The sequence below is a fragment of the Trichechus manatus genome, unplaced genomic scaffold, assembly GCF_000243295.1.
Source record: "Trichechus manatus latirostris isolate Lorelei unplaced genomic scaffold, TriManLat1.0 scaffold00289, whole genome shotgun sequence".
In the NCBI taxonomy this organism is placed as follows: domain Eukaryota; kingdom Metazoa; phylum Chordata; class Mammalia; order Sirenia; family Trichechidae; genus Trichechus; species Trichechus manatus.
Genome location: NW_004444225.1, coordinates 386,768 through 405,678, shown reverse-complemented (window position 1 = coordinate 405,678; position 18,911 = coordinate 386,768). Strand labels below are relative to the sequence as shown.

Here is an 18,911-nt window from a genome sequence, read left to right as displayed (position 1 = left end):
AGGCAAATTTTTCTTTCTGGGGAAGTGACAGACTCTTTTCTTTTGCTGCATGGTGTCATGTTTTGATGTGATGCCAACTGTGACCTTGTAACTGAGATGAAAACTAGAATATGGACAAGTCAATACACTGAAGATGACACAGCAGAAAGATGGAAGGAACTGGGGTTTACGATAAAATCAATGAGCTACTCATTAATAAACTCTGGAACCATTCTACTGAAGAATTCATTGTTATGTGATATAACTAATTTTTCATATCATTTAAACCAACTCATCAGGATTTTTTATTATTTGCAGCCAGAGCATCTTTAAGAATAGGGAAATGGTTATGTAAACAAATGGATTCAATATACTAACAATTATATTAGAGTTGACTCAAGGGTGGATTAACCAATAAGCACGGTATACACAGGCTTGCAGTAAGCAAGCTATGTACAGGCTTAATTGTGTTTACTTATTAATCTTTAGTACACACTACAGACTAGTACATAAACACAATTAAGTCCATTCATATCTTGCTTATGGGGTAATCCATTCCTAAGTTGTGTACAATGGATGAGGTCAAAGACATCTTCAAAGAGGACAGAAGTTTTGACCTGAGTCCTAAAGGGACAACTGCACTTCAAGCAGAGGGAAACGCCATGTTCAAAGGCATCAGGGCATGAAAGAGCTTTGAAAATTGAGTAACTATGTGAGAATTAGCAGCCCTGGTGGCACAGTGGTTAATTAAGTGCTCAGCTGCTAACTGAAAGGTTGGTGGTTCAAACCCACCAGTTGCTCTGAAGGAGAAAGATGTGGCAGTCTGCTTCTGTAAAGATTAGAGCCTTAGAAATCCTATGCAGCAGTTCAACTCTGTCCTATAGAGTCACTATGAGTCGGAATCGACTCGATGGCATTGGGTTTGGTGTGGTTTTTTATTTTTAATTTTATTATTATTATTTTTTTTAATGCGAGAATAGCAAAATACTATGTTTGGATGTAGAAAGTGATACAAGATAGGGAGTTGAGATCGTGAAGATCCATATAAAGTAATGTTAAGGGAAAACGGATTTTATCTCATAAACTAACAATTCTCAACCCTGTCAGCAGGAAAGGGGGGATTGAAATTATGGGCTTATCTAACCAGCTGTAGGTTATCCCGGAACTGGAGCCTAGTTTATAAATTAGTGATCAAATTGTATTATATAAGGATTATTCTGATAGCAGTGTGGAGCATGAATGGACTGGAGATAGGTAAGAATAGAAGCTGGGGAAAACAATAGGAGGCTGTTAACAATAATCCAGGTAGATGAACATAATGCCTTGAGCCAAGGTACTAGCCGTGGAAACAGAAAGGAAGAGACAAATCCAAGATTTATGAAGAATGATAGTCAGGATTTATGATACAACAGTCAGGATTCCAATATTTACCACCTTGAGTATCTTGATAGTGGTTGTAAAATAAAATCCTGTTGCTGTCGAGTCAATTCTGACTCGTAGTGACCCTATAGGACAGAGCAGAACTGCCCCATAGGGTTTCCAAGGCTGTAATCTTCCCAGAAGCTGACTGCCACATCTTTCTGTGGAAAAGCAGCTGATGGGTTCAAATTTTGACCTTTCAGTTAGCCAGCAAGTGCTTAACTACAGCGCCACCAGGGCTCCTGGCTGTTAACCAGGGAAGTGCATATATTTAAAAAAAAAAAAAAAAAAAAGTTTGTGAATGGTGGGGGCAGATTGAAAGAAAAAAGGGCAGGAATACTGAATTCAACTTTGGACCTTTTTATTTGAGACACCAGTCACTCACCACAGCTAAACAAATATCTCAATAATGAACCTTCCAGGAAAAAAATGGTTACAAAATACACCCATAAATTAAACCTGTTGAAATGATTTATCAAATTGTTGGGTAAAAACCAAAGACATTTTAGAGAATGTAGGTCAAAATAATGATTCTCAATCAAGTAGTTTCCTTTTTTTGTTTGTTTTTCTGTTGAGACCACTTTTAGTTTTTAGAAAGAAATCAATTTGTATATGTGAAGATGGGTACTGGCTTTTCTGCCCCTATTAACTACCATGTCCTTTTTCTCTACCACTTGATGTTCAAATTTCTTTCTTTTGTTTTTTTATTGTTGTGCTTTAAGTGAAGATGCTCAAATTTCTTGAGTCATCTATGCTGCATTATGTCTGTGCCATAGACCGCTGTGAGTTCACCAAGTCAAACTATCTTTGTTTGCTTCTGTATCTATAGATGGACTACTTTCCTACACTCCCTTACAGTTAGGTGACTTCTGGTCTATGGAATATACATATACACACATATACATATGGGTGTGTGTCTGTGTGAGATATGTGCTACTTCTAGGTCTGGCATCTAAAAATAACTTCTATGTGATGCTATGATGCTATGACACTCTTTCTTTCTTTATCTGTGTCCAGCTTCAGGGAACCAGGCAAGAACTCCAAACTTGAGGGATGACTGAACTGTAAGAAGAAAGGGGCCTGTGCAGCACATAATCAATGTGTTGGTGACTTCCAATTCTCTATCACCAGTCCAGGTTTTTCCCCTGCCCTCCAGACTTCCACATCCAATTGCTGACTGAGTATTTTTACTTAGAAGAGAACCAAAGATTGATTTTGCTTATATTTTATTATTGCCAAATTCTGACCTGGACTGTAGAAATTTATTTTCTATCTTATTTAATTTGATGAAAAGGGCCAACATGAATTGCATTAGCATATTTCTAATTGCTTAATTAAATAGTATTTTAGAGAAAATACTGAGGAAGTGTTAGTTTTATGAACTATGTCCTGAAGGGTAAGTACAGATTGAGTCTCCTAATTAAATTACTAGTTGTTTTCTTATCATATGTCATTTATTAATAAAACTAAGACAGCAAATTTAGTGTTTAAAATATTCAAATTTACACACCAATCACCAATGCCAAAGATGAAGAAATTGAAGATTTTTACCAATTTCTGCAGTCTAAAATTGATCAAACATAGAGCCAGGATGCACTGATGATTACTGGTGATTTGAATGTGAAAGCTGGAAACAAAGAAGAAAGATCAGTAGTTGGAAAATATGGCCTTGGTGACAGAAATGACACCAGGGATCACATGATAGAATTTTGTAAGACCAATGACTTCATTACAAATACCTTTTTTCAACAACATAACTGGCAACTATACACATGAACCTCACTGAATGGAATACACAGGAATCAAATTGACTATATCTGTGGGAGAAGATGATGGAAAAGCTCAATATCATCAGTCAGAACAAGGCCATGGCCGACTGTGGAACAGATCCTCAATTGCTCATCTGCAAGTTCAAGTTGAAGTTGAAGAACATTAAAGCAAGTTCACGAGAGCCAAGTGCAACCCTGAGTATATCCCACAGGGAGACAGTGAATTTAGAGACCATCTCAAGAATAGATCTGACACATTGAACGCTAATGACCGAAGACAAGACGAGCTGTGGAATGAAATCAAGAACATCATACATGAAGAAAGCAAAAGGTCATTAAAAAGACAGGAATGAAAGAGAAGACCAAAATGGATGTCAGAAGAGACTCTGAAACTTGTTCTTCAACGTCGAGTAGCTAAAGTGAAAGGAAGAAATGATCATGTAAAAGAGCTGAACAGATATTTCAAAGGGCAGCTCAAGAAGATAAAGTATTATAATGAAATGTGCAAAAAGCTGGAGTTAGAAAACCAAAAGGGTAGAACAGTCTTGGTGTTCCTCAAGCTGAAAGAACTGAAGAAAAAATTCAAGCCTCAAGTTGCAATACTGAAGGATTATATGGCCAAAATATTGAACGACACAAGAAGCATCAAAAGAAGGTGGAAGGAATAACACAGAGTCACTGTACCAAAAAGAATTGGTCAACGTTCAACCATTTCAGGAGGTAGCATATGATCAAGAATCAATGGTACTGAAGGTAGAAGTCTAAGCTGCACTGAAGGCACTGGCAAAAAATAAGCCTCCAGGAATTGACAGAATACCAACTGAGATGTTTCAACAAACAGATGCAATGCAGGAAGTGCTCACTCATCTATGTCAAGAAATTTAGAAGATGGTTACCTGGCCAACCTACTGGAAGAGACCCATATTTCTGCAATTCAAAGAAAGGTTATCCAATAGAATGTGGAAATTATCAAACAATATCATTAATATCATACACAAGTAAAATTTTGCTGAAGATAATTCAAAAACGCTTGCAGCAGTGCTTGGACAGGGAACTGAAAGAAACTCAAGCTGAATTCAGAAGAGGATGTGGAACAAAGGATATCATTGCTGATGTCAGATGGATCTTGGCTGAAATCAGAGAATACCATAAAGATGTTTACCTGTGTTTTACTGACTAGGCAAAGGCATTCGACTGTGTGGATCATAATAAATTATGGATAACGTTACGAAGAACACTTAAACGTGTTCATGCAGAACTTGTACAAAGAATAAGAGACAGTTGTTCGAAAAGAACAAGGGGATACTGAGTGGTTTAAAATCAATAAAGATGTGTGTCAAGGTTGTATCCTTACACCAAATTTATTCAGTCTGTATGCTGAGCAAATAATCTGAGAAACCATACTATATGAACAAGAACATGGTATCAGGATTGGAAGAAGGCTCATTAACAGCTTGCGTTATGAGATGACACAATCTGAGAAACCACACTATATGAACAAGAATATGGTATCAGGATCGGAAGAAGGCTCATTAACAACTTTCGATTTGCAGATGACGCAACCTTGTTAAAGTGAAGAGGACTTGAAGCACTTACTGATGAAGATCAAAGACTACAGCCTTCAGTATGGATTACACCTCAACATAAAGAAAACAAAAATCGATAAGCAACATCATGATAAATGGAGAAAATATCGAAGTTGTTAAGGATTTCATTTTACTTGGATCCACAATCAATGCCCTTGGAAGCAGCAGTCAAGAAATCAATCAATCATTGCATTGGGCAAATCTGCTCCAAAAGACCTCTTTAACTAAAGTGTTAAAAAGCATAGATGTCACTTTGATGATCAAGGTGCACCTGACCCAAGCTATGGCATTTTCAATCACCTCACATGCCTGCGAAAGCTGGACAATGAATAAGGAAGACCGAATAAGAATTGATGCCTTTGAATTATGGTGCTGGTGAAGAATATTGAATATACCATGGACTGTCAGAAGAATGAACAAATCTGTCTTAGAAGAAGTACAGTCAGAATGCTCCTTGGAAACGAGAACGGCAAGACTTTGTCTCATGAACTTTGGACATGGTATCAGGAGGGACTGATCGCTGCTTGCTAAAGTAGAGCGTCAGTGAAAAAGAGGGAGACCCTCAATGAAATGAATTTACACAGTGGCTGCAACAATGGGCTCAAACATAGCAACGATTGTGAGGATGGCACAGGACCAGGCAGTGTTTTGTGTTGTACACAGGGTCACTATAAGTCAGAACCGATTGTATGACACCTAACAAGAAGTATGAACTAGGCACTACAAAAGAAAGATTCCAGAAACAACCTACTGTCTACTTCAAACTTCATTCATCTATATTTTTGGAGCATATTACATATATTTATTAATTTATAATTATAATTGACAGTACATCTGTAATTGACAATACACCTTAACAACTAATGGACAAAATTTTGAGCTATAAGATACAAAGATCTTAATTTTGAACACTGTTTTGTTTTCAGTTTTGCTTTCAAGTGTAGGAAAATCCAGCTCTTCAGTATTTATATGAGTTCCTAAATAATGATAGAAAAAACAATTTTATGAATTCTTTTAAAAGTGCACTTTTCTGGAAGTACATGTTGAATTGGAAGAGACCTGAACTGGGCATGAGAATTCATGAAAAACAGATCTAACCTCAATTCTTTAACCAGTTAGATGATCGTCAATGGATGAATCACTTCACTTGTTGAAACACTTTTCTGGGGGGGTGGAGTATTATAACAGATGATCCCTAAGGTCCTATTTTACTCCAGTATCCTGTGACTCTGTGAATATTTGTTAGTGTATTGATTTTGGAAGTCAAATTTTAATATTATTAGAAGACAAGGATAATCTAAACAGAATGCCTTTTTGTTTTTTTGTTGACTGTATATATGTGTATGTATATACATACACACACACCTATATACACATAAGTGCATGAGCATACATGTGCGCACACACACACACACACATATATATATATCGGAGCCCTGGTGGCAAAGTGGTTAAGAGCTCAGGCTGCTAACCATAAGGTCAGCAGTTCAAATCCACCAGCCGCTCCTTGGAAATCCTATGGGGCAGTTCCACTCTGTCCTACAGAATCACTATGAGTCAGAATCAACATGAGTCAGAATCAACGGCACACGAAAACAACAACAACATATATGTGTGTGTGTATATATGTATACATATATACACACTTATATATGTATAATTTTGGCTAGAGCAAAACCATATCTGATTGAGAAACAATGAATATTAAGCATTATAATACTGTTTTTTAAGGCCTCAGTTCAAATCTCTAGCATAAACTATGACAGTAGAAGATTAATATTATTATTGATAAACCAGACTACTCTTTAAGGAAGCAGTGATGTAATTCCAAGCCGCCACTATAATGAAAAATTGCTGGAGAGTGCATTAGGGAGTTCAGTTCCCAAAAACCAGCTCAGGTCCAACTTCTAACACTTGAGGTCAGTGTGTGTACATAAAACGACCATTTTTAATAACTCTTTCCTCTTTCTTTTTCTTTTACAAAAGAGAAGAAATTGAAGGGAAAATCATTTAAACAAGGGATAAATTTAAGGTAAAGTTCTGTTCCTGGCTTTTGCACTGATTTGTGATAGAACTTTTGTGTAAGATTCTATTTTCATATATATTTAATAGGAGTAATAAGACTTAAATGATATTAGAAAATTAATTAAAAAATTGTATGGTTCTAAAAAATATTGTTATTAAAGAAACTACATAAAAGTTCTCTCACACAGAACAGACATGAAACAGACAAAAACTAGTGTCCTTGCAATATTCCTGAACTAGAAAACTATGCTAATGGATTTTACAGATTACTATGTAAAATAAAAACTTTCTTCCAAATATTCATCATTTTTTCTTCAGGTTGGTTGGGGGTAAAGAATAGTTAGTTTAAGTGAATTGCTTATTGTAGGGATTCTATCTGCTGTACATTTTTCTGAGAACCGCACAACGAAAGATGACTTTAGTAGATCAATATTAAATTGATATCTCTCCCTTACAAAAAAAAGTGAAGTGAGACAGATCTTTGCCTTACAAAAAAGTGAAGCCATAATTTATTATTTTTTACACTGTAAAGGTAAAAAGGTGAATCAGTAGCAATATAGAAGGTGAAGAATTGAGGCTTCTAAACTTCCTATTGATTCTCGATCATGTGCGTGCTGCTACCCTGTGATAACTCCCTGAAGTACAGATCTTTACCCTCACTTCGGGGGTGTTTCAGACATCAAAGCAGAGAGAGAGAGAGAGAGAGAGCATTTACCTCCTTCGTGTATTCATTTGTATGCCTTTATCAGTATTTAAAACTGACAGAATGGGAGTGCACATTTAGGTTTTGTTTTCTTGATGTCTAGCCTAGCCTCTATGCTCTGGAGTTATATTTGCAACAAGTCATAAGCAAAGCTGTAAAATGGACTTAATTTCTTTTATCAGCTTCCTCATTCTACTCTGTCCCTGCCAGATAACCAGTGGGCTCCTTCCTGCTACCCAGATGCCAGTGTGTTAGCCCATGAGTTACTCCAAGGGAAGGACCATTCTTTGCTTTATCCTTAACAGCACAACGTCGTCTAACATCTCAGTGTTTATCATGTAAATGAACACGATAAACTAATTCATCATAACCATTATGTTCTGAACACACACACACACACAGTTTTCATATCAGAAGAGGACCGCTTAGCAGGAAGAATACTTACCCTAAAGGAGTGACTCACTCTTGGGACAATTTCATTAGGGAAGACATATTTTGAGTAAGGGGGAGAGGGACATGTGTGGCTTCAAATCACATGTTGCAAAATTTCCACATTACTTTGTTACATTTAAAGTATTCTCTGATTTGAGAACTTGCCACAAAATTCTAGACGAAAAGAAGTTTTGGGTAGATTGATTAGAAAATGAATGGGCAGATTTGACATCATCTCATTTTTATGGGTAGCATATGAAAGCTCACAGAATCTGGTCCTTTAATACCCCATTCCACCCTGAAAAGGCCTGTGGCATCAGAGGCACCATTAGTTTAATGTACTCCGTGGCTCTCTCAACTGCCCAGCAGGCACTTGCTCTTCAGGCCCTAATTCTTGACTCAGGTTAGGCCCTGGCTTCTGCTCACATTCTCCCTCCAGTTTTGGCTTCACTCCTGATAGCCACTGCCTAGCTTCTGATTGGAACAATCTTCTGCAATTGTGCTAGCCCTATCAGCTGTGGTTTGGCCTCCAGCTAGACTGAAGGCTCAAGCAGCTCTCTTCTGCCCCCTTCTGTCACAGGTCTGCATGTGCACAGGAAACTTAATCCTATTTATCCATTCAGTAGTAATTTACTGAATGCCTGTACTGTCCCAAGCACTGTTCTAAGTACTTAGAATATATCAGTGAATAAAACAGAAAAAAATGCCTGTACTTATGGAGCTTGTAAACGGGAGCTTCATTTCAAACTAAACATTAGGTTCTCACACTCTAAAGGGAAAGAACATTTGTAGATTTTTGGAGCACGTGCCTTAAATCATATAATTTATAAAGGGGCCTTGTTGTAAAATGGCTCTCTACCATAGTGATTTTGATTCAAATTGGTTCTCTCTTGGAGCCTATTCAACGGGACTTAGTATCAGAAGTGTGAAGACTTCAATATTGCTGTTCCACCTATGACACAGCCCCATAGCATACTGATGCTCCATTTTTTAAAAAAACATATTTAAATTCTTTATCTTAAATGAAGAAATGCTTATCTTAGGTCAGATTCCCTAGAACACAGAAATTTATGTGATTTACTGAGGAAGTGTTCTTTAGGAAAAAATCCTGTGAGGGAGTAAGGGAAGCATTACATGGAAGCGGGAAGAGTTAACCAGGACATGGTCTTGGATCAAGTTTAGTTTTAATCAGATCCATGGGGAGGGTCTGGAATGTAAATTGTACCTTAGAGATTTTCCACCTCACAGACTGGGTGGCTATGTTACAGAGGGCAGTTCTCTGGAGACGGGGCAGTTGTCAATTAACAGCTGACACTCATAAAAGCTGGGAAATGGATGCATCAGCCACGTAGATGGGATCTGGATGGGGCTACAACAGTGCCTTTAACAGTGCTTGAGTTTAAGAAGTAATTTCATATTCTGTGAGGACCATGGGATTCTAGTATGTGAAAATATTGATGGTCTTAAAGAAATTTCTGTATCTTCATGAATTAAAATAAAACAAAACACTGAGTTCCAGATACTGTGGTGGGATTAGCATTCTGAAGAGTATGGCATAATTGCCATCATTATTAGCCAATATGTGAATCAGGAGGGGAAGCAGACAAGGAAATAGAGATGTTGAGGTAGTCTGATATGACGTCTGTCAAAGTTAGATACAGTACACTGTGGAACCCCACATGGAAGCAATACTCAGCCCTGGCTGGTGGCTGGAGAGAGGGACAGGGACGGTTTTCTAAATGATGTAGGGTTCCAGCCAGTTTGGTCAGGGCCCTTCAAGGTGAAGTCCTTTCCTCACTATCAGTCAAATTGTTTCCTATCCAAAATGGAAACATTTGGGCATGAACCCAAACTGTTATGATTCCCAATTACAGCTACCTTTTGGGTATAAACTGGGATGTAAAGCTTTTGTAATTCCAGATACAAAGTTCACTTGTTTTTCTTGAAAAATAAGGACTAACCATCCTATATTTACCCTTCCAATATAGGGTACTGGCAGTAACTCTACGTCATTTTCCCTTTTCCAAAGGTGACCCTCAGTGATGGCAAGAAGTCAAGATAGTTTTCTGTACAAGCCTATTTACTCATCGTCCAATATCTGGTGGCACAACTTTCCGGTCAGTGGCAGTGGCTAGTAGAAGCAGGGGATGGAGGGAGAGCCATTTAGAAGGTAACAACTTATATGGCTTGGTGAACAAAGGTGCATGCCCGTGAGAACAGGAACTATCCAGAGAAGACTCCAAGGCTCCATGCTCAACATGGATTTGAGGAAGTGGTAGCTCATCCAAGTGAAAAAATTCATTAAACTACTGGCTGATGACTCACTAGCTTTATTTTCTTATTTAGGGCACTGCATTTTTTTTTTTTAAAGAAAAGAATGTGGAGTATTTTTTTGAGTGGTTCATGAGGGGTCTGAGCTGAATTTCTAAACTTTTAACTCAAAACATTCTCTACACAACTACTTCCTAAACATAATGCTACACGATAGCTATTTCTTCACCCCAAGACATGTTTTAAATATAAATATTTAATGCCAAGTACATTTTGCCTGATTCTCATTTTTGTTTTTTAAAGCGACATAGGTATTTTAAAAACCTCCCTTCTTGTTTTTATTCTCTTTTTCTATATTCTCACAAAATAAGCACCCTCCCAAAGTCATCCATTTATAATTTATACTCTTTTATATTCCTCCTATCCTGCTCACTCTCTTCTTGAATCAGTGAGAGGATAAATGGGCTCTGTAACTGGCCCTTTTCTTTTTCGTAAGGGTTGGAATTATACATAGAAAGACTTTCCTCCCAAACCCTTTGGAAACAGTGCCATAATTGTATTAATTCTGAATTGTATGTATGACACTGATTTACAATTTTGTTTGCATTCATTGTTGCCTTTTAGATGACTCCACTTTTCATACCACTTTAGCAGATGAAGAATTTACTAAGATGGCACAAGTATTATATCACTCATTTATTAGGATAAGTCCTGATTATTTTATTCTATTTTTTAGGATGGCTTTTTAAAATCATGTCCCAAAGAAAATGATCTTTTTACTTACTCTTACATTTTGATTCAAATATTTAAATCAAGATTGAGATCTGGTCATATTACTTTATAACGTGCTTTCATTTCAATGAATGTGCACAACAAATCAAAAGTAAAGTATTAACAGAAGTAAACATTGAGTTTAATGGGAGTGCTACTCTTCATACGACAGAAGAACACCACGGGGTTTCCACTTAACTTCCTTTAGCACTGTGGCAGCTGACTGAAAAGTTAAAAAGACTTCCATTCAGAGATTTGATAGGACAATCCATTCAGTGAAGGGCCTAGTTAATGTATCTGATGCCTCATTATAGTGACATACTAGAGAAAATGTTCTGCTTTTTATATTAGCCATTTAAAATGAAAATGAGCAGCAAACCAAACATTGGTCCTTGATAAGTTCCTTGTGTCTCTACTTTGTTATGGAATGCCTGAGTCATTTTCCCACATCTTCACAGGAAGAGTAATATCAATATGAGTAATTTTTCTTGAAGCAAAAAACACGATACTTAAAAATGTTATTGACTTGTGTTTTTCTATTACAGTTCTTAGCTAGGAAATGAAGCCATTTAATGATGCCTACTATACATATGTAAGGACAAAAGATGGATCCAATTTTATCCTTAGGCCATTGACACTTGCAATTGTTAAAATTCTGTGCTATGAAATTGAGTCTACAAGGTTAATAATAAAAGATGAGTTGGAAGAAAAAAACCTACAAAGAACATCATGTTCAACAGAATCAAGTAGGTGATAATGGGAGAAATTCCCACCTCTTACATAATCTTTATCTCTTAAGTAAATCTTATTTCCCTGTTGATAATATTCCAAATTTATGCTTTAGGAAAAGTTTAGGGCTCTAGGACTGTTTAACGAAAAGAGTATACATTCGCCTTTAGATTCTAATTTTTATAACAAACTTTTAGATTCCACTGTTTATAACTAATTTAACTAATTGCATAGAAATTACTTTTAAAGCATTCACACTTGCCAAACATCCACATTCTTATAACTAGATTTTATATTGAAATCTTCAACAAGTAGCATGACCACAAATAGCATTTTGTATTTTTCTTGTGATTTAAAGTTATAGGAAAGGTATTATCCAAATCTAAAATCTGACTGTATTTAAACAGCAACAACTGTCCGAAGGCAAATTTGAAAACCATGAAAGTTAAATTATACTCATAAACAGAAATAACCTTTTCCAAACTTGGCTGAATTTTAAGTGGATTTCAAGGAAAAGGAATACTCTAATTTTTCTAATGCTACCCCACAGAGAGAAGTTGCCAATTAAAACGGCATCCCGATCTATTTTCGTTCATCTTACCAGTAAAGACGATGAGCAACCTGGATGCTTTGCAGTGAGCGGTGTAGTAGGAGCTGCACCAAAGGACTTTCAAGGTTCCATTCAAACTTGACAGCCTGAAGTAAGAGACACAACTACTTTACTTTTTTAAAATAATATATTCTTTAATAATTATTTTAAATTGTAAAAATACAGGTAACACAACATTTGCCAATTCAACATTCTTCTGGTGTATAATTCAGTAAGGGCAATTACATGAATAATTTTGTGCAACTATCACCAACATCCTTTGACATATTTTCTGTCCCCATAAACAGAACCTTAATGCTAGCTAAACAAAGATTCCCCTCTTTCCCCTTCCCTAATGCCTCTGGTAACCACTGGTAAACTCTGATCTCTATACATTTGCCTATTCTAAGTGTTTCATATTATTGAGATAATATTTTTCTTCTTGTGATTGAATTTATTTTATGCAGCATGTTTTCAAGGTTCATCCATATTGTAACATGGAGCAGGACTTCATTTTTCTTTATGGCAAAGTAACATTCCACTGTGCGTATACACCAAATTTTGTTTATCCATTCATCTGCTGATGGGCATTTGAGTTGTTTCCACCTTTTGTCTATTGTGAATAGTGTTACAAAGAACATTGGTGTACACGTTGTCTGTTAGTGTTGCTGCTTTCAGGTTTCTTGGGAATATACCAAAGAGTGGAATTACAGGGTCATATAGTAGTTCTATTTTCAACTTTTTAAGGAACCACCAAATCATTTTCTAGAACGGCTGTACCATATTGCATTCCCACCAGCAGTGGGTAAGGTTTCCCTTTTCTGGGCATCCTCCCCAACGTTTGTTATTTTGTGTTTTTTTTTTTTTTTTGAAGTCTTTTTATGTTAGCCATTTCACTGGGAGTGAAGTGGTATCTCATCGCAATTTTTATTTTTATCTCCCTAATGGCTAATGATGCTGAGCATCTTTTCATGTGGCTGTTGGCCATTTGTATATCCTCTTTGGTGAAATGCTTATTCACGTCCTTTGCCCATTTTTTTGATGGGGGTGTTTTGCTTTTTCTTGTTAAGCTGTAGGAGTATTCTATAAATTCTGGATATTAGACCTATGTCCAGTATACAGTTCCCCAAATTCTCTCCCAGTGTGTATGTTGTCGCTTCTGTGCTTTATTCTTTTTTCACAGTAACAAAATTGTAGCAGAGTACAGAAGGACTTATAAGAGGCTTGAAAAAAGACCAGGGAAAACAGCATGTACATTTTAATAAAATGTTAACAATGTATTTGATAGCTTTATAAGCTGATGTGCAACTGATAAAAAAAGCAGACACAACTACATTAATTCGGCTTTATGTAGTTTTGTTTCTTTTCCTTATTTATGCTTTCAGATCACAGGATAATAAATGAGAGGGTAGTTGGTGGAGTTCAAGCCACCTTCACAAAAAAAGTGTCTCTGGATTATGAAATTTGTTATTGCTTCATATATACAGTCAGATAAAAAGATTCAATTACAAGCATTGCTATTTTTCCCCTCTTGCAATTACTGAGTGAAGTTGGCTTTAATTTTGTTTTTTTCCCCCTTTTTGCCTTTTATACACTTTTAAAAATAACTCTACCAATTTTGGCTAGAAATTTTCTGCATTACCCATATTGACATATGAGCTATGATTTATCCCTTTGGTTGGCCAAATTGCAGCAACACTCTTATGTAGTCTACTGTTGATTCATTGGGATCTTTTTGAGAATTATTAGTGAAAATGCTGGAATACGCTGGCAAATCTGCTCTTCTTACCTGAACTAGCTGTGGGAGATATTCCAGGAGTTCATCATTCAAGAGGTTGTCTAATTGTTGAACTGCTGCTTTACGAATTTCTTGATCTGGAAAACTAATGCAAAGTTAGAATGTTTAATAAGCAGTTAATGGTATGGGATAATGCATGATAAATGTGAGGGAGAATAGAAAATAAATACTACACCCAGTGCATAAAGTCAAAATATTAATCCTATAATCAATTAATATGATCATTAATTCCAAACAATAATAATTTTTCCATATTCTATACTCTCACATGGACTCCAGTAGAAAGCTCTTCTGGACAGACATTTTGGAAACCTGAGATTAAGTCAGATTCCTGTCAATTTTCTGACCTATGAAGCATGGATAATGAGTTACCTAGTCTTTTCTAAAATAAAATGAAAATGTTTGCTTCTCATTTAGCCATGAATTTGCTAAGTAAATTATTGCCAGCTGAAAACCTGACAGTTTATATGATTAAAAATGGGATTCAATTTTTTTTTAATGGGTTTTGGCCAGATCTTAGTGAAAAGGAGAAATCCAAAGTACCTTTCGATAAATAAATAAAAATAATTGAATAAGGCTAACTCTTACTAGACTGTGAAAGTTTTGAAGGTAATTGTGCCCTATTCATTTTTGAACTTCTTATGCCTATTGTAAGATCTAGGATCCATTAAAAATCAAAACAAACAAAAAAAACTGTGGGCTGTTGAGTCAATTCTTACTCATACTGATCCTATGCTTTTCAGAGTAGAACTGTGCTCCAAAAGGATTTCAATGGCTGTGATATTTAGGAAGCTGATCACCAGGTCTTTCTTCCTAAGTGCCTACAGGTGCCCAGTGCTTAACTATATGAAGAAGAACATGACATCAGGATTGGAGGAAGACTCATTAAAAACCTGTGATATGCAGATGATGCCTGCTGAAAGTGAAGAGGATTTGAAGCACTTACTGATGAAGATCAAAGATGACAGCCTTCAGTATGGATTACACTTTAACATAAAGAAAACAAAAATCCTCACAACTGGACCAATAAGCAACATCATGATAGACAGAGAAAAGACTGAAGGTGTCAAGGATTTCACTTTACTTGGATCCACAATCAACAACCCTGGAAGCAGCAGTCAAGAAATCAAACAACATATTGCACTGGGCAAATCTGCTGCGCAAGACCTCTTTAAAGTGTTTTAAAAAAGCAAAGATGTCACTTTGAGATAAGGTGTGCCGGACTCAAGCCATGGTATTTTCAATTGCCTCATATATATGTGAAAGCTGGAAAATGAATAAGGAAGACCAAAATAGAATTGATGCCTTTGAATTATGGCATTGATTGGTGAAGAATATTGACTATATTATGGACTGCCAGAAGAAGGAACAAATCTGTCTTGGAAGAAGTACAGCCAGAATGCTCCTTAGAAGCAAGGATGGCAAGACTTTAGCTCAGTACTTCGGATATGTTATCAGTAGAGATCAGTCCCTGGAGAAGGACACCATGCTTGGTAGAGGGTCAGTGAAAAAGAGGAAGACCCTCAATGAGATGGATTGACACAGTGGCTGCAACAAAGGGCTCAAACACAGCAACGATTGTGAGGATGGCACAGGACCAGGCAGCGTTTCATTTTGTTGTACGTGGGGTTGCAATGAGTCGGAACCGACTCGACGACACCTAACGACAACAGGCACTTGATAAATTTGCTATTGAACTAAATTTGTGATGGTATTTAGGATTTAAAATCCTATTTCAAAGACAATTTACCCTCAGCTGGGGTCAGATTATCATCATTTTACTCTATCAGAAGAATTAGGTTCAATTATCTCCAAGCTTGTAGGGAAGTTCCCGGAGATAACCTGGGACTTAATACTGCTTTCACAAGTTTTGACAAGACCTTGATTTTTGCCATGATTAGATATAACTAAGGCTTTGGTTAAAACAATTTTAAATAAACAAGTTTTCAGAAAAATTAATGCATAGTTTAAAATAGGAAAGAACTGCTTATAGTGACTTATTTAAAAACAAATAAATGAATAAAACAGATAAAATGCCAAAGCCCTTTTGTATGGAAATTAATTGCACGCTTTTCAACCAGTCAGGAGAGAGCTCTGAAGACTGGTTCTCAACATAGTGAAGGTCAGCAAACTGTGAAGTCTTTAATGTCCACTCTCTTTTCAGCTTATCAGGTTACTGAAGGGTGAAATGAATACTATGCAACTACAGAGTCAAGGAAAAAGTGGTACTACTCAGTATCCCTCAGATGTCCTTGAAAGCAGTTTGAAACGTAATGTTTAAACAGGTTGCATATTTTTTTCTTCGTTTAAACTGAATATTTTAATTGCAACAAGAATTTCACTTCCAAGGTTAGTCACTCAAAACCCTTGTTTCTGACCTGCAAATACTTTTCCAATCATTTTTTTCTCTTGGAACATTCTAGCAATGAGACCTAGCAAGAACTGTAGCCCAGACGCACATCTCGTGAATACCACTAAGGTCAGAAGATCTCAGAATAACATCAAAAATAGACTGAGAGCAAAAATGGTGCAATAAAAATGCAAAGCCAGAAGAAGGTCTGCTTGTTTCAGCACATAAAGACTTTAGGTTCTCCTAACTAAATGTGATCGACTCTAATTTATTGCTCTCAATTACTAAACCATTTGTCTGATGCCTGCAGACATCAAGGTCAGTTTGAGGACAGTTTGAAGTCTTAGAGAGATTACTTGGCACATTGTGTTGCCTAGCAGATGATTTGTTAAACCAGATACCAGTTATCTATACTTTCTTGTATGTTGATTTCATCTTATTAATGTGGATGACAGAGAGAGGAAAAAAAGAAAATAAACATGTCACGACAGAACAAAAACCTTTGGTGAACATTACATGCTGTGTATTTATTTCCAACCACTTGAACGTAAACTCCATGAAGTCAGGGAATTTGTATCTGTGTACTGGTGTGTCCCCAATGTCTACAAAGTAGTAATACTCTCTACATATATGTTTGAAAAACACGTAACCTGAACTCACTATCTTTCCTCTCAAATTGTTTCTACTGCAAGATTTCCTTCTTCCAGCCTGTGTTATCATCTTTCCCCAATTAACTAGGCCTGAAATTTTAAGAGTCATATTTTGCCTCTGTTTTCCCCTCTTGGTTAAAATTTCCCCCTTTCCCATCTGGTGAAATTCTACTCATGTTTGCACAAGTCACATGAGAAAAGCAGAAATGGAGCATTACAGATTAGTAAGTGAGCACAAGTAAGCCCTTGCATACCTTGCTTATTGGGTAATCTGTCCGTGGTAACTCGGGGACGGTCTGTGCTTGTAAGCTCATTTCTCATAAAAATAAATGGCTTTCTATTTTCGAAGGACTTCTCTTAAATCCATAATGCTGATCTAGATATTCAAGGATATCTGAACACCCCAGATTTTTCTCCTACCATAATACTGATTATACTTTCCATTCCAGCTCATTAGTATATTATTTGCAATCTGAAAATGGCATGTGCATGTGCATTTATGAGCACTGTAACCTCCACTTGGAACACTTGCATTCTTTTCTCATTAAGGTTCTAGTCCTCCTTCAAAATGTGGATGAAATCTTGAAGATGACTGTCCCACTCTTTAATTATCACTCTTCCCTGGTCACCAACAACATTGAGTGACTCTGACTCCTATTGTTATTGATATGTTAGTGTGTATTAGAATTACTTTTTATGTATGTGTCCTCATTCTTCAACTAGAAAGTAAATTACACAATAGCAAAAAGATGGAAACAACTTAGTGCCCATCAACAGATAAATAGATAAACAAATTGTGGTACATACATACAGTGGAATGCTATGTAATATAAAGAATAACGATGACCCCATGGAACATCTTAAAACGTGGATGAATCTGGAGGACATCATGCTGAGTGAAATAAATCAATCTCAAAAGGACAAATATTCTATGCTTTCACTTTTATAAAAAGTCAAGAATAAGTATACACACAGCAACATTCTTTGATGGCTACCAGGAATAGGAGGGGAAGGAAGGGGAAACACTTTCTAAATAGAAGACACTTGCTATTTTTGGTGATGGGAAAGCCAATACCCAATATGGATGAAGTCTGTACAACCTGACCAAGATAAATGAAGACATTAAGAAGTACACACGAATACATCTGGGGTCTTAAAAGCCTGTGATAAGCCATCTAAGATACCTCAATTGATGCCAACCCACTTGGAGCAAAGGAGAATGAAGAACACCAAAGACACAAGGAAAATTTAAGCCTAAGAGACAAAAGGGCCATAGAAACCAGAGACTCCATCAGCCTGAGACCGGAAGAACTAGATGGTGCCTGGCTACCACCAATGATTGCCCTGACAGGGAACACAATAGAGAGTCCCTGATGGAGCGGCAAAAAAGTATGGAACAGTACTCAAATTCTAGTAAAAAGACCAGACTTAATGGTCTGACTGAGACTTGGAGGAACCCCCAAAGCCATTGCCCCCGGACACTCTATTATGCCAGAACTAAAACCATTCCTTAAGTCCACTCTTCGAACAAAGATTAGACTGGACTATAAAACATAAAATAATACTTGTGAAGAGTGTGCTTCTTAGTTCAAGCAGATACACAAGGCCAAATGGGAGGCTCCTGTCTGGAGGCAGGATGAGAAGGCAAGAAGGGACAGGAGCTGGTTAGATGGACATGGGAAACCCAGGGTGGAAGCGGGGAGTGTGCTGTCACATCACAGGGATTGCAACTAGTGTCACATAACAATACGTGTATAAAATTTTGCATGAGAAATTAACTTGAGCTGTAAATTTTCACCTAAAGTACAATAATAAAAAAAAAATGCACAAGAATAACGGA

General features: G+C 36.7%; 1 protein-coding gene across 1 annotated transcript in view; it reads right to left on the bottom strand.

The window, feature by feature from the left end:
• The window catches only part of PIK3C2G (phosphatidylinositol-4-phosphate 3-kinase catalytic subunit type 2 gamma), a 417,122-nt gene that overhangs the window by 239,068 nt on the left and 159,143 nt on the right, over positions 1-18,911 (bottom strand). The window contains exons 16-17 of the mRNA XM_012559647.2: positions 14,063-14,156; positions 12,286-12,380 (exon numbers count right to left, since the gene is read on the bottom strand). Of these exons, the coding sequence (XP_012415101.1) occupies positions 12,286-12,380; positions 14,063-14,156 (189 nt within the window). The remainder of the gene's footprint in view (positions 1-12,285; positions 12,381-14,062; positions 14,157-18,911) is intronic.